The sequence below is a fragment of the Globicephala melas genome, chromosome 1 (assembly GCF_963455315.2).
Source record: "Globicephala melas chromosome 1, mGloMel1.2, whole genome shotgun sequence".
Lineage (NCBI taxonomy): Eukaryota > Metazoa > Chordata > Mammalia > Artiodactyla > Delphinidae > Globicephala > Globicephala melas.
The window spans coordinates 81,677,065-81,689,737 of NC_083314.1; the positions used below are offsets into that span (position 1 = coordinate 81,677,065).

The 12,673-nt window shown below is 39.7% G+C and overlaps 1 protein-coding gene across 4 annotated transcripts in view; it reads right to left on the minus strand.

The window, feature by feature from the left end:
• Positions 1–4,826: 4,826 nt before the first annotated feature.
• The window catches only part of CHD1L (chromodomain helicase DNA binding protein 1 like), a 134,148-nt gene continuing 126,301 nt past the window's right edge, over positions 4,827–12,673 (minus strand). For all 4 annotated transcript variants that reach the window (XM_060300417.1, XM_060300411.1, XM_060300418.2 and 1 more), the window contains 4 exons: positions 9,190–9,260; positions 8,971–9,085; positions 7,779–7,887; positions 4,827–6,842 (listed from right to left, as the gene is read on the minus strand). In XM_060300417.1, coding sequence (XP_060156400.1) covers positions 6,764–6,842; positions 7,779–7,887; positions 8,971–9,085; positions 9,190–9,260 — 374 coding nt within the window. In that variant the 3' untranslated portion in view covers positions 4,827–6,763. The remainder of the gene's footprint in view (positions 6,843–7,778; positions 7,888–8,970; positions 9,086–9,189; positions 9,261–12,673) is intronic.

The window sequence follows — 12,673 nt, forward strand, 5'->3', positions numbered from 1 at the left end:
GTTTTTCAGTGTTAACCAGTAGTGCTCTTGTACATTGAATATTAGCTGAGAATCAGCACCTTTGCGCCCACCTGTTATATGCCAGAAATGTCAGATAAACTGATAAAATGTGTAGAAAAATTTCGTGTCTTTGGAAAGATTTACTAAAGATGAGTCACCAAAAAATTGATGTCAAATTACATTTGGACAAGATAATTGTAAAAGGTTGAGGAAAAAATCATTTTAAAATATGTAGGACAATGCACTCAGCTGGCAGATAAGTCTTAAGTTCTTTTACTTGCTAAGTTATGAGAATAGATTTTTAATACTAATCTGTTAACTACAAAGTCAGTTTAACCAAGTTAGTTCATAAACGTTGCTAGATTTGATTTGTTTTTATGTTATTTAGAATTTTTGTACTTATGTTCATAAGTAAGAATAGCCTATCATTTTCCTTGCTTTTATTGGCTTTGCTTTATTAAGATTATACTGGCCACATGAAATGAATCAGGGATACCACCTCTTTATCTATCTTCTATACAAAAGGGAGTATATACAAAAAGGGAATGACCTTCTGGGTTATTTAGTAGAACTTTTCTGTAAAGTATTTTGGGCCTGGTGTTGCAATATTCATTTGCCTGAAAATATCTATTTTGCTTTAATTCTTAAATGATATTTTAACCAAGTAAATAATTCTAGGTTATTTCCTTTCAGCAATTTGAAGATATTAATCTATTATTTTTTTAACATCTTTATTGGGGTATAATTGCTTTACAATGGTGTGTTAGTTTCTACTTTATAACAAAGTGAATCAGCTATACATATACATATGTTCCCGTATCTCTTCCCTCTTGTGTCTCCCTCCCTCCCACCCTCCCTATCCCACCCCTCCAGGCGGTCACAAAGCACCGAGCTGATCTCCCTGTGCTATGCGGCTGCTTCTCACTAGCTATCTACCTTACGTTTGGTAGTGTATATATGTCCATGCCACTCTCTCGCTTTGTCACAGCTCACCCTTCCCCCTCCCCATATCCTCAAGTCCATTCTCTAGTAGGTCTGTGTCTTTATTCCTATCTTACCCCTAGGTTCTTCATGACATTTTTGTTTTTTTAAATTCCAAATATATGTGTTAGCATATGGTATTTGTCTTTCTCTTTCTGACTTACTTCACTCTGTATGACAGACTCTAGGTCTATCCACCTCATTACAAATAGCTCAATTTCGTTTTTTTTTTATGGCTGAGTAATATTCCATTGTATATATGTGCCACATCTTCTTTATCCATTCATCTGTTGATGGACATTTAGGTTGTTTCCATGTCTTGGTTATTGTGAATAGTGCTCCTATGAACATAGTGGTGCATGTGTCTTTTTAAATTATAGTTTTGTCTGGGTATATGCCCAGGAGTTGGATTGCTGGATCATATGGTAATTTCTATTTTTAGTTTTCTGAGGAACCTCCATACTGTTTTCCATAGTGGCTGCACCAATTTTCATTCCCACCAAAAGTGTAGGAGGGTTCCCTTTTCTCCACACCCTCTCCAGCATTTGTTATTTGTAGACTTTTTAATAATGGTCATTCTGACCAGTGTGAGGTGGTACCTCATTTTAGTTTTGATTTGTATTTCTCTAATTAGTGATGTTGAGCATCTTTTCATGTGCCTATTGGCCATCTGTATTTCTTCTTTGGAGAAATGTCTTTTTAGGTCTTCTGCCCATTTTTCGATTGGGTTTTTTGTTTTTATTGTTGTTGAGTTGTATAAACTGTATATTTTGGAGATTAAGCCCTTGTTGGTTGCATCATTTGCGAATATTTTCTCCCATTCTGTAGTTTGACTTTTGTTTTGATTGTGGTTTCCTTTGCTGTGCAAAGGCTTGTAAGTTTGATTAGGTCCCATTTGCTTATTTTTATTTATTTAGTTATTTATTTATTTTGCGGTACACGGGCCTCTCACTGTTGTGGCCTCTTCTGTTGCGGAGCACAGGCTCCGGATGCGCAGGCTCAGCGGCCATGGCTCACGGGCCTAGCTGCTCCACGGCATGTGGGACCTTCCCAGACCGGGGCACGAACCCATGTCCCTTGCATTGGCAGGCGGACTCCCAACCATTGCGCCACCAGGGAAGCCCCCATTTGTTTATATTTGTTTTTATTTCTATTGCCTTGGGAGACTGAGCTAAGAAAATATTGATACAATTTATGTCAGAGAATGTTTTGCCTATATTCTTCTAGGAGTTTTATGATGTCATGTCTTATATTTATGTCTTTAAGTCATTTTGAGTTTATTTTTGTGTATGGTGAGAGGGAGTGTTCTAATTTCATTGATTTACATGTGGCTGTCCAACTTTCCCAACACTACTTGCTGAAGAGACTGTCTTTTTGCCATTGTATATTCTTGCCTCCTTTGTCAAAGATTAATTGTCCATAGGTGTGTGGGTTTATTTCTGGGGTCTCTATTCTGTTCCATTGATCCATGTCTGTTTCTGTGCCCAAACCATACTGTTTTGATTACTGTCAGTTTGTAGTACAGTTTGAAGTCTTGGAGGGTTATGCCTCCTGCTTTGTTCTTTTTCTTCAGGATTGTTTTCACAATTCAGTGTCTTTTATGGTGAGGAACTCCAACATTTAATGGCTGGGTGTTTGGGGCTGAATTGTGTCTTCCAAAATTCATGTGTTGAAGCCTTAATCCCCAGTACCTCTGAATGTGACTGTATTTGTAGACAGTGCCTTTAGAGAGGCATTAAGTTAAAGTCAGGCCATTAGGATGGGGCCTAATTCAATCTGACTGGTGTCCTTGTAAGAGGAAATTTGGAAATACAGATACCAGGGCATGCACGCACAGAGGAAACAACTTGTGAGGATACAACAAGAGGGTGGCCATCTGCAAGCCAAGGGGAGGGGTCTCAGAAAAAGCCAACCCTTCTGACATCTTGATTTTGGACTTCAAGCTTCCTGAACTGTGAGAAAATACATTTATTGTTGTCACCCAGTCTGTGGTATTTTGTAATGGCAGCCTTAACAAACTAATACACTAGGTAAAAAGAAGACCATGGGAGAAAACTGTGCAAAGATGATAAAAGATAAGTTCCTGGATTATTGTGTCACAGAAGAGTATCTTGTCGCAGAAGCCAAGGCAATAGTGTTTCAAAAAGAGGGAAGCAGTGGACAGTGTTGAACTCTACTCAGAGGTCAAGATGAGAACTGAAAAATGTTCTTTGGATTTAGCAACTTGGAGGTCATTGGTATTCTTAACACAGACTCTCTTGGTGGAGTGAAAGTGCAGAAAGTCAGAATGGTGTGGGTTAGTGTCAGTGGGAGATGAAGAAACAAAAGCAGTGTAGATGGGACAACTCTTTGGAGGTTGGGCTGTGACGGGGAAGGGAATGAGGATTTAGGGAGTTCTTTAAAAAGAATTTTTTTTTATTATGTAAAAAAATTTTTGTCTGCGTCAGGTCTAAGTTGTGGCACATGGGATCTTTTGTTGTGGTGTGCGGGCTTCTCTCTAGCTGTGGTGCGCGGGCTCCAGAGCACGTGGGATCAGTTGTTGTGGCCTGTGAGCTTAGTTGCCCTGTGGCATGTGGGGTCTTAGTTCCCCGACCAGGGATTGAACCACCGTTCCCTGCAAAACGGATTATTAACCACTGGACCACTAGGGAAGTCCCTAGGGAGTTCTTTTTAATGAGAGTGACTTGACCTTGTTTATAAGTCAATGGAAAGATTCTAATTTAAAAAACAAACTGAATATATAAGAGAAAGTAATTGGCAGAATAACATTCTTGAGAAGGCTGGAGGGGACAGAGTTCACAGCAGACATGGGGGAAGGGGGCAGTTGACCTTTTTGTTAACATAAGGGAAGAAAAGGATAGAAGGATTGTTGTTCATTTTCTGGCTGGTGAAGGTCCTAGGTTTTTAAGCAATCTTTGCTTCCTAAAATGAAATCTCAGTTCAACTTTGCCTTATAACTAGTGTCATTTCCTCTCATGTTCTGACATTTAGTTGGTTGTCTTATTTTCAGTGTGGTTGTGAGTCTTCACCTTAATGCCACTGGTATTTGAGTGAGAAGTTGGGAGAAGCTTCAAAGGCTAGTTGCTAGTCAAGACACCATAAAAATGACAAGTTTGTATATTCTCAAGTTTTACATTTAAGTACTTATGCCATCTGGCATTTATGATATATGCAGGAAGTCTAATACTTTTCCCAACTTGCTAGCCGGTTATCCACATACCATTTTAAATTCAATATCTGAGTACCTATTAATTGATTTGTGTGATAGGGAAAATAAATGAGAAATCACCTTTCTCAAAGGCCTTAGTATTTATGCAGTAATTAAATAAATATACCAATGAGTATGATATGTCAACAAATTAAGTGCCATAAACCCGATTATCATTTGTAGTTCAACCACAGAGAGGTTAGATTTTTCTGGATTCCTAAAGAATCAGATTTGATAGGGGACAATAGCAGGTTGGAGATAACGGGAGGGGATTTAGAGGGTGCAGGGTGTCCAGGGAGGGACCAGAATGAGCAAAGCCTCAAGCAAGAAACTGTAGGATGTCTCTGGGAAATTAGGTTAAATTATGGTGGAAGACAAGTAATGCTCGAGTGAGTTTATTCTTCACTTAGTAGACAGCAAAAGAAAACACATTAGCCTAGAGATGGTTCGGGGCTCTAAAATGGGTGATTCAAGCTATACTTGAAGAGGATTAATTAACTTAGAATGTAGTTTAGATTGATGGGACAAAAAATTAAACAACAGGCATGTTACAAAGTGAAGGAAAGTTTATTAAAAGTCAAGAAAATATGTAAGATTGTACATAATGAAAATTTCAAGTTTAAGTTAAGTTCCTCACTGTCTCAATAAGCAGGGCTTTTTAAAATTGATGTTTATGGTACACACTTCTCCACAAAAGCTCATCCGTGAACAAAATCTTATATTGTCCTCTTGGCCCTACCTTGGCCTCCTCAGAGGGGAGGGCCAGATGGCATCAAAGATGCTGTGGAAGAAAGGGGACAGAACCCTTGGGATAAACAAAGTAGGTAGCTTCTCTCATTCTTCCTTCTCAGACAGTGACACCCTTTGATGGGAAGAGTGAAGGGGTTATGAGATAGGAAAGACATACGGAGATGAAGCAGAGCAGCATTTTTGACTGATGAGCTAGGAGAGGTCAGAAAGGAAAGCAGGGGGCTGCCACTAACAGGTGACCTCATGTTTAAGGGAGAAAGTGCTACATGAGTTTTCTGATCTCTTTCCGTGTTGTTTTGCCCAGTTTACCAGGGGGCAGACAGTCATGGCCCAGGGCCTTCATCCAGAGAAAAGGCCCATACGGTTGGAGCAAGTGGGACAGAATTGGGTGAAAAGCAGCCCCTTTTTTTTCAAAAAAAATACCTGTGACCCTAAAAATGTCAGTTATGCTCCCTTTGGGGGTGAGTTCCCCGCTCTGATGCCCCTCTCAGATGTTCAGAAACATCTACAGCTAGCCCTATGCACTCTGATATCCAAAGGAAGTACAGCTTTTCAGGAGGGTAGACAGCTTGTGGACAATCAAGTTTTCCTTGCACCTGCTTATACCTCACCTGTTTGGACTCTGGCTGCCTTTGAAGGGCCGGCAGCTTACTTATGCACTGGCTTAGATTTCTCTACATTCTCCCTTTTTGGAGTTCCAGTTCTGCTTCTAAGACTTAAGATGCCAGACAAGAGGTTAAAGTTATTATAATCACCCATGTGTCAAGCGCTGGTGGTTAAGAGTAATAGATAGGAAGCAATAAAAATGAAAGTAAAAAAGAAATTTTAGGAAAAACAAATTAAGGAATCGTGAATTTAGGGTATAATAGGTCTTCAAAACAGACGCTAAATTGTCGAAGGGTGAAGGAGCCCAGAGGGAGTCAAACAGAACAGTACAACCCAGGTGCTAACAGCACTACTCTCCTTAGAAGGTCATGGTCCCAGCTCTGAGACTTACAGCCTCAAAGCAGCAGAAATCAGGCTGGCTGAGGACAGTCAGCCAAGACGGAGACTTCATGTACCAAGTGTGAAAAGCCATAGCTTACACGGGTGTCTCCTCCTAAGACTCCTTCTCCTGTGGTTCTCTGCCCCCTGCCCTCCCCAGTCTGACATTCCCTGTCAGCTTTGTGCCATTTCCACAACTCCCTTATTTCTTGCAGCTGAACTGATTCGGTGGGAGGGGGAGTGATCTTCTGGTTTCTCTGAAGTCACATTTGACAGGCCTCTGGGCCAACGTGTGTTCTTCTAGCTCTGAATGCTGAGCCGGATGGAGAGAAGGGCAGGAGGGGCTCCACACGTCTGGATCAGGAATCTCATTTCTCAGCCTTTCCCCTCGGAGACCTATCTTTCCAAAGCACGAACTGGCTGAAGGTGCTTCCTTCCCCTAGAGCCACCCTGTTCTCCTATTACCTTTCCTTTCTCCTTAATCCACTCACCTTTCTCACTATAAAGAAATCAGTCTGATGGAGGGGACGAAAACTAGACTGAGGGGAAAGAAAGCAAAGAAACCATTAGAGATAGAAAATGTATTTATTATTATGCAAATAGCTGTGCAAACTGGGGCCCTGGCAAGCTGCCAAAGGATTTTCCCAAATATCTTGTGCATCCCTGTATTACAAGCACCACATCAGTACCACATCCAAGAGAACAAAATTCGAATTCAGACAACAGAGTACCTCAGAGGCCCAGCAGATCCTGATTCCTTTTTGAAATATTCTATTACAGTAGCTTTGAGCAAACATCTTAGCTGGTTGCTGAAGGCTGGATCTGATGCTGAGCCGATTGTTAAGGCACCGGCTGTCCTGAGGAGGAAGATGAGGCCTGTGGATGAAGGATGGCAGCCTTGCTTCTAGGAAAGTAGTAGCTGATAAAGATGGTGAAGGAATATATATTTCATCACTTTAAAAAACTTTAAAACTTTTTAAAATCAACTTTACTAAAACTACTAGTTCTTTAGTAATTATTAAAATAACCACTCCAGAAGTAGCATGCCTTAGTTTCTTTTTACCGTATCATAAATCTTTCCAATATTGTTAGTACTTATTACTGTAGAATTATTACCTGAAATACTAAAACTCTTTTGGTACTGCTTGAATTGTGCAAGTGTATAAAACATTAACTTCTCTGCTAGGTTTTTACATTGGTTTAAATAAACCGCCACTGAGTGAATTCATTTCAGTAAGTATCTAAGTAAAAAGATGAAGTTTCTGTATAATTATAGCACTTGGGGGCCAATTCAGCTTCTTCTAGTAATTCTGGGCTCAGTACAGTTCAAACAATGCTAACTTATACAGCAAGCAGGTCATTAGAAGAAAATACTAGTCCAGCAAATCTACATTATATCCTTATGGTCAAAATGAATTTCACACTGCTCCTTAAGAATACATTGAATGGGTTCAGAAATAAAACAGTTCACTTGTTTGTTTGCTGGTGTGTTTATTTTAGTGAACAGAGTGAAGTTCTTAGAATCAGGCCTTGGTCTATGGGCCTGAAGGATCTCCAGAGAATTGATGTGAAAAAGATTCAGTATGTTAGCAAATGGCAATTCTTCAATTAATTCCCCTCTTCGTATATCTTTTAATTTAGCTGTTGGCACCCAGAAACGCTTGGGTATATTTTACCTCCTTGGATATATACAAGTTAGAAAATGCTCCTTAGTTTTTTCTCATTGAAGAGGGGTAGACTGAAAAACATGGCAGAAGAAGACTTGGCCTTGGATTAAATAATGACACCAGAAAAATGCAAGACATTTTCCCCTTCTGAGCTGGAAGTGCACACCATCAGGATAACAAAAGGATACATGTAAGTTGGGATGCCTCTTGAGGCCAAGTGTTTCCGAATAAGTCGCTCAGTACCATACCAGTTAAAACCTTCTGTGGCATGTCCAATGCGTGGAAGATGGACACTTGCTGTTAAAAAAAAAAAAAAAAGAATCATGATGTCTTCATTCATCAAATTGATTAATGTGTATAAAATATACATAGGAGATAATAACATGTTCTGAGTCACTTTGTGGTTTCCAATGAACAAAATGTATATAATCTTGGTTTGTCCCACTCAAAGCATATGATTATAATGTCAAAAATATTCTGGGGAGGGGTTGTAATAGGGGAAAATTAAATTAATTCTACTGAACACAAGGACCTACAGGCTCTGGAAATAAGTAGGTACTATGGAAATAAAATACGATCAATGATCAAGATGTAATTAAAATAAGCAAAGATTCTTTAACAAGTCAAGGGGACTTCCCTGGTGGCGCAGTGGTTAAGAATCCGCCTGCCAGTGCAGGGGACGTGGGTTTGATACCTGGTTTGGGAAGATCCCACATGGTGCAGAGCAACTAAGCCTGTGAGCCACAACTACTGAGGCTGCGTTCTAGAGCCCTCGAGCCACAACTACTGAGCCCCAGCGCCTAGAGCCTGTGCTCCGCAACAAGAGAAGCCGCTGCAATGAGAAGCCCGTGCACCGCAACGAAGGCATAGCCCCCACTCGTTGCAACTAGAGAAAGCCCGTGCACAGCAATGAAGACCCAATGCAGCCAAAAATAATAAAATAAATTTATCTTAAAAAAGTCAATCAGTTCAAGAAACTGTGAGACACACTGGGCTTAGAAACAAAATTGAAGTCGGGTTTTTGGCAGAGAACTGTCTGCTAATGTGGACTGGGACTCTCCAAGAGGCGTTTCACAACTGCATTATGACCAGTTTACTTCATCTCTGGTCCTTTACTTCCTCATCTGTAAAATGATACAAATACCCAAGTGGATACAGGCGGTCCACAGAGATAATGGATACAAAAGTGATGTAGAAAGGAAAAGGGCTTTGCAAATACAAGATGGGGAGGTTGTTACTTCTGTGATCTCTCATACTGGGGCTTACCTTTACCATGTATGCTGAATGGGGTCTTGACATTTCTTACCTCCCTTTAAAAATCACATCATATGCTTGGGAGCAGAAATTCATCTATCCCTGGGCACAAGTGGAAGAGCTTACCTTTCTTTTTCTTTGCTGCTAAAAATATCTTCTTCAGGCCCTCGTCTAGGGCTGCCATCTTAATGCCAGACAGGACATTGGCACGATCACGGTGCTGGGCCACAATCAAGGCCAACTAGGAGGAATGATCATTAGCTGGGTGGGAGCAGGAGTAGTTTCAAGGGGAGGTGATGGGAGTCAAAGTTCAGCTCTGATAAACTGATGTGGTTGTTTACTTACCAAATCTTGCCCTTTGTTTCTTGACTCTTTATCATCAATAGGAAATAAAAGGACACCTCCCAAACTCAAATCTGAGGTAAAACAAAAGGGAGCAACAGAAAGAACACAAAGTTCACTACAGAATGAGATCCCTGAGGAAGGACTACTCTGAATCCTCCTTATGTCTTGCCTTTTCCAAATCCACTCAGGTATGGGTAAGAGTGGCACCCTGTCTTGTTCCTGATATTAGAGGAAAAGCTTTCAATTCTTGTGGAATATAATGTTAGCTGTGGGTTTGCTGTATACGGCCTTTTATATTATACTGAAGTATGTTCCTTCTATACCCAATCTGCAGAGGGTATGTTATCGAAAGGATGTTGTATTTTGTCAAATGATTTCTCTGCATATACTGAGATGATCACTTTTATCTTTCATTCTATTAATGTGGTGTATAACATTTATTGATTTGTGTATGTGAACCATCCCTACATCCCAGGGAAAATTCCTGCTAGGTCATGGTATGTAATCCTTTTAATGAGTTCCTGAATTAGGTTTGCTAATATTTCATTGAGAATTTTTGCATCAATGTTTACCAGAGATATTGGTCTATAGTGTTGTTTTCTTGTAGTGTCCTTATCTGGCTTTGATATTGGTAATACTGGCCTCACAGAATGAGTTTGGAAGTGTTCCCTCCTCTTCAATTTTCTGGAAGAGTTTGAGAAGGACTGATGTTAATTCTCCTTTGAATGTTCGGTAGAATTTGCCAGTGAAGCCATCTGGTCCTGGAGTTTCCTGTGTTGGGAGGTTTTTAATTACTGAGTCAATCTCTTTACTCATCGATTTGTTCAGACTTTCTAGTTCTTACTGGCTCAGTCTTGGTAGGTTGTATTCTATGAACTTATCCATTTCTTCTAGGTTATCTAATTTGTTGGTGTACAATTATTCATAGTAGTTTCTTATGATTCTATGTATTTCTGTAGGGTCAGTTATAATTTCTTTTCTGGTTTTATTTGAGTATTTCCTCTTTTTCTTAGTCTTGCTAAAGGTTTATCAATTTTGTTTATCTTTTTGAAAAACTAGCTCTTAGTTTCATTGACCTTTTGTTTTTCTGGTCTCTATTTCATTTATTTCTGCTCTGAATTTTACATCCTTTATTCTGCTAACTTTGGGCTTAATTTACTCCTCTTTTCTAATTCCTTGAGCGGTAAAGTTAGGTTGACTATTTGTGATCTTTCTAATTTCTTAATATTTGCATTTATTACTATAAGCTTCCCTCTCAGAACTGTTTTTGCAGCACCCCATAGGTTTTGGTATGTTGCGTTTCTATTTTCATTTTTTTGAAATATTCTTTGATTTTCCTGTTGGTTTTTTCTTTGACCCATTGGTTGTTCAGGAGTGTGTTGTTTAGTTTGCACACACTTGCAGATTTTCCAGCTTTCCTCGTTTTATTTCTAGTTTCATACTATTGTGAACAGAAAAGATACTTGGTATGATTTCAATTGTCTTATTTTGCTAAGACTTGTTTTTTGCTCTATCATATGATGTCTCCTTGAAAATGTTCCATGTGCACTTAAGAAGAATGTGTATTCTGCTGCTGTTGGATGGAATGTTCTATAGATGCCTGTTGGGTCCACTGGGTCAAATGTTTGGTTCAAGCCCATCATTTCCTTGTTGATTTTGTCTGGATGATTTACGTATCACTGACAGTGGAGTACTGAAGTCCCCTATTATTATTGTATTGTTGTCTATTTCTCCCTTCATAGCTATTAATATTTGCTTAATGTATTTAGGTACACAGATGTTATGTGCATATATGTTTACAACTGTTATATCTTCTTGATGAATTGATCCCTGTATCATTATATAATGACCCCTTTGTTTCTTATTACATTTTTGGCTTAGAGTCTATTTCGTGTGATATAAATATAGCTATTTCCACTTTCTTTTAGTTTCCACTTGCATGGAATATGTTTTTCCATCTCTTCACTTTGAGTCTACATGTGTCTTTAAGGCCCAAGTGGGTCTCTTATAGGCAGTATATAGTTGGGTCTTGTTATTTATTTATTTTTTTGCGGTATGCGGGCCTCTCACTGTTGTGGACTCTCCTGCTGCGGAGCACAGGCTCCGGACGCGCAGGCTCAGCGGCCATGGCTCACGGGCCTAGCCGCTCTGCAGCATATGGGATCTTCCCGGAGCAGGGCACGAACCCGTGTCCCCTGCATTGACAGGCAGACTCTCAACCACTGCGCCACCAGGGAAGCCCCGGGTCTTGTTATTTTTATCCATCTAGCCACTCTGTGCCTTTTGATTGATGAATTCAATCCATTTACATTTTATTTATTTATTTATTTATTTATTTTTGGCTGTGCTGGGTCTTCATTGCTGCACGTGGGCTTTCTCTAGTTGTGGCTAGTGGGGGCTACTCTTCACTGTGGTGCACGGGCTTCTCATTGTGGTGGCTTCTCTTGTGAAGCAAGGCTCTAGGCACGCGGGCTCAGTAGTTGTGGCACAGGGGCTTAGTTGCTCCACAGCATGTGGGATCTTCCCGGACCAGGGCTCAAACCCGTGTCCCCTGAACTGGCAGGCAGATTCTTAACCACTGCACCACCAGGGAAGTCCCCAATCCATTTACATTTAGAGTAATTATATGTAAGGACTTACTAATGTCATCTTGTGCTTTCCAGTGGTTTTGTATTTCCATTGTTTCTCTTTCCCTCTGTTTTCTGCCTACCTTTGTAAACTGGTAATTTTTTGTGGTGGTATACTCTGGTTCCCCTTTCTCTGTCTTTTGTGGATCTGCTCTAGGTTTTTGCTTTGTGGTTACTATGGTGCTTACATGAAACATAGACAGAACAGTGTTCAATTGCCTATAAAAGCTCCACCCTTTTACTCCTCCCTTTTATATTATACATGTAACAATTTACCTCTTTTTATGTTTTTATATAATTCATTAGCAATTTATAGTAGCTATAGTTATTTTTACTACTCTTTTCCTTTAACCTTTAAATTATAGTTGAGTGGTTAGCACACCATCCTAACAGTTAGTTTTCTAAATCTGACTCTATATATTTTACCTTTATCAGTGTGTTGTGTACTTTCATATGTGTTCATGTCACTGATTAGTGTCTTTTCATTTTGGCTTGAAAAACTCCTTTCAGCATTTCTTGCAAGGCAGGTCTAGTGGTGGTGAATTCCCTCAGCTTTTGTTTGCCTAGGAAAGCCTTTACTTCTCCTTCATACCCAATAGATAACTTTGCTGGTAAAGTATTCTTGGCTGGAAATTTTGATATTTCAACACTTTGAATATGTTATTCCACTCTCACGACCTGTAGAGTTTCTGCTAGGAAATCTGCTGATAGCCTAATAGGGGTTCCTTTGTAGGTTACATTCTTGTTTTCCCTGGCTGCTTTTAAGATTATCATTGATTTTTGACAGTTTCATTATAATATGTCTTGGAGAAGGTCTTTTTGCATTGAGATTATAGGGTGATCTATTAGCTTCATGG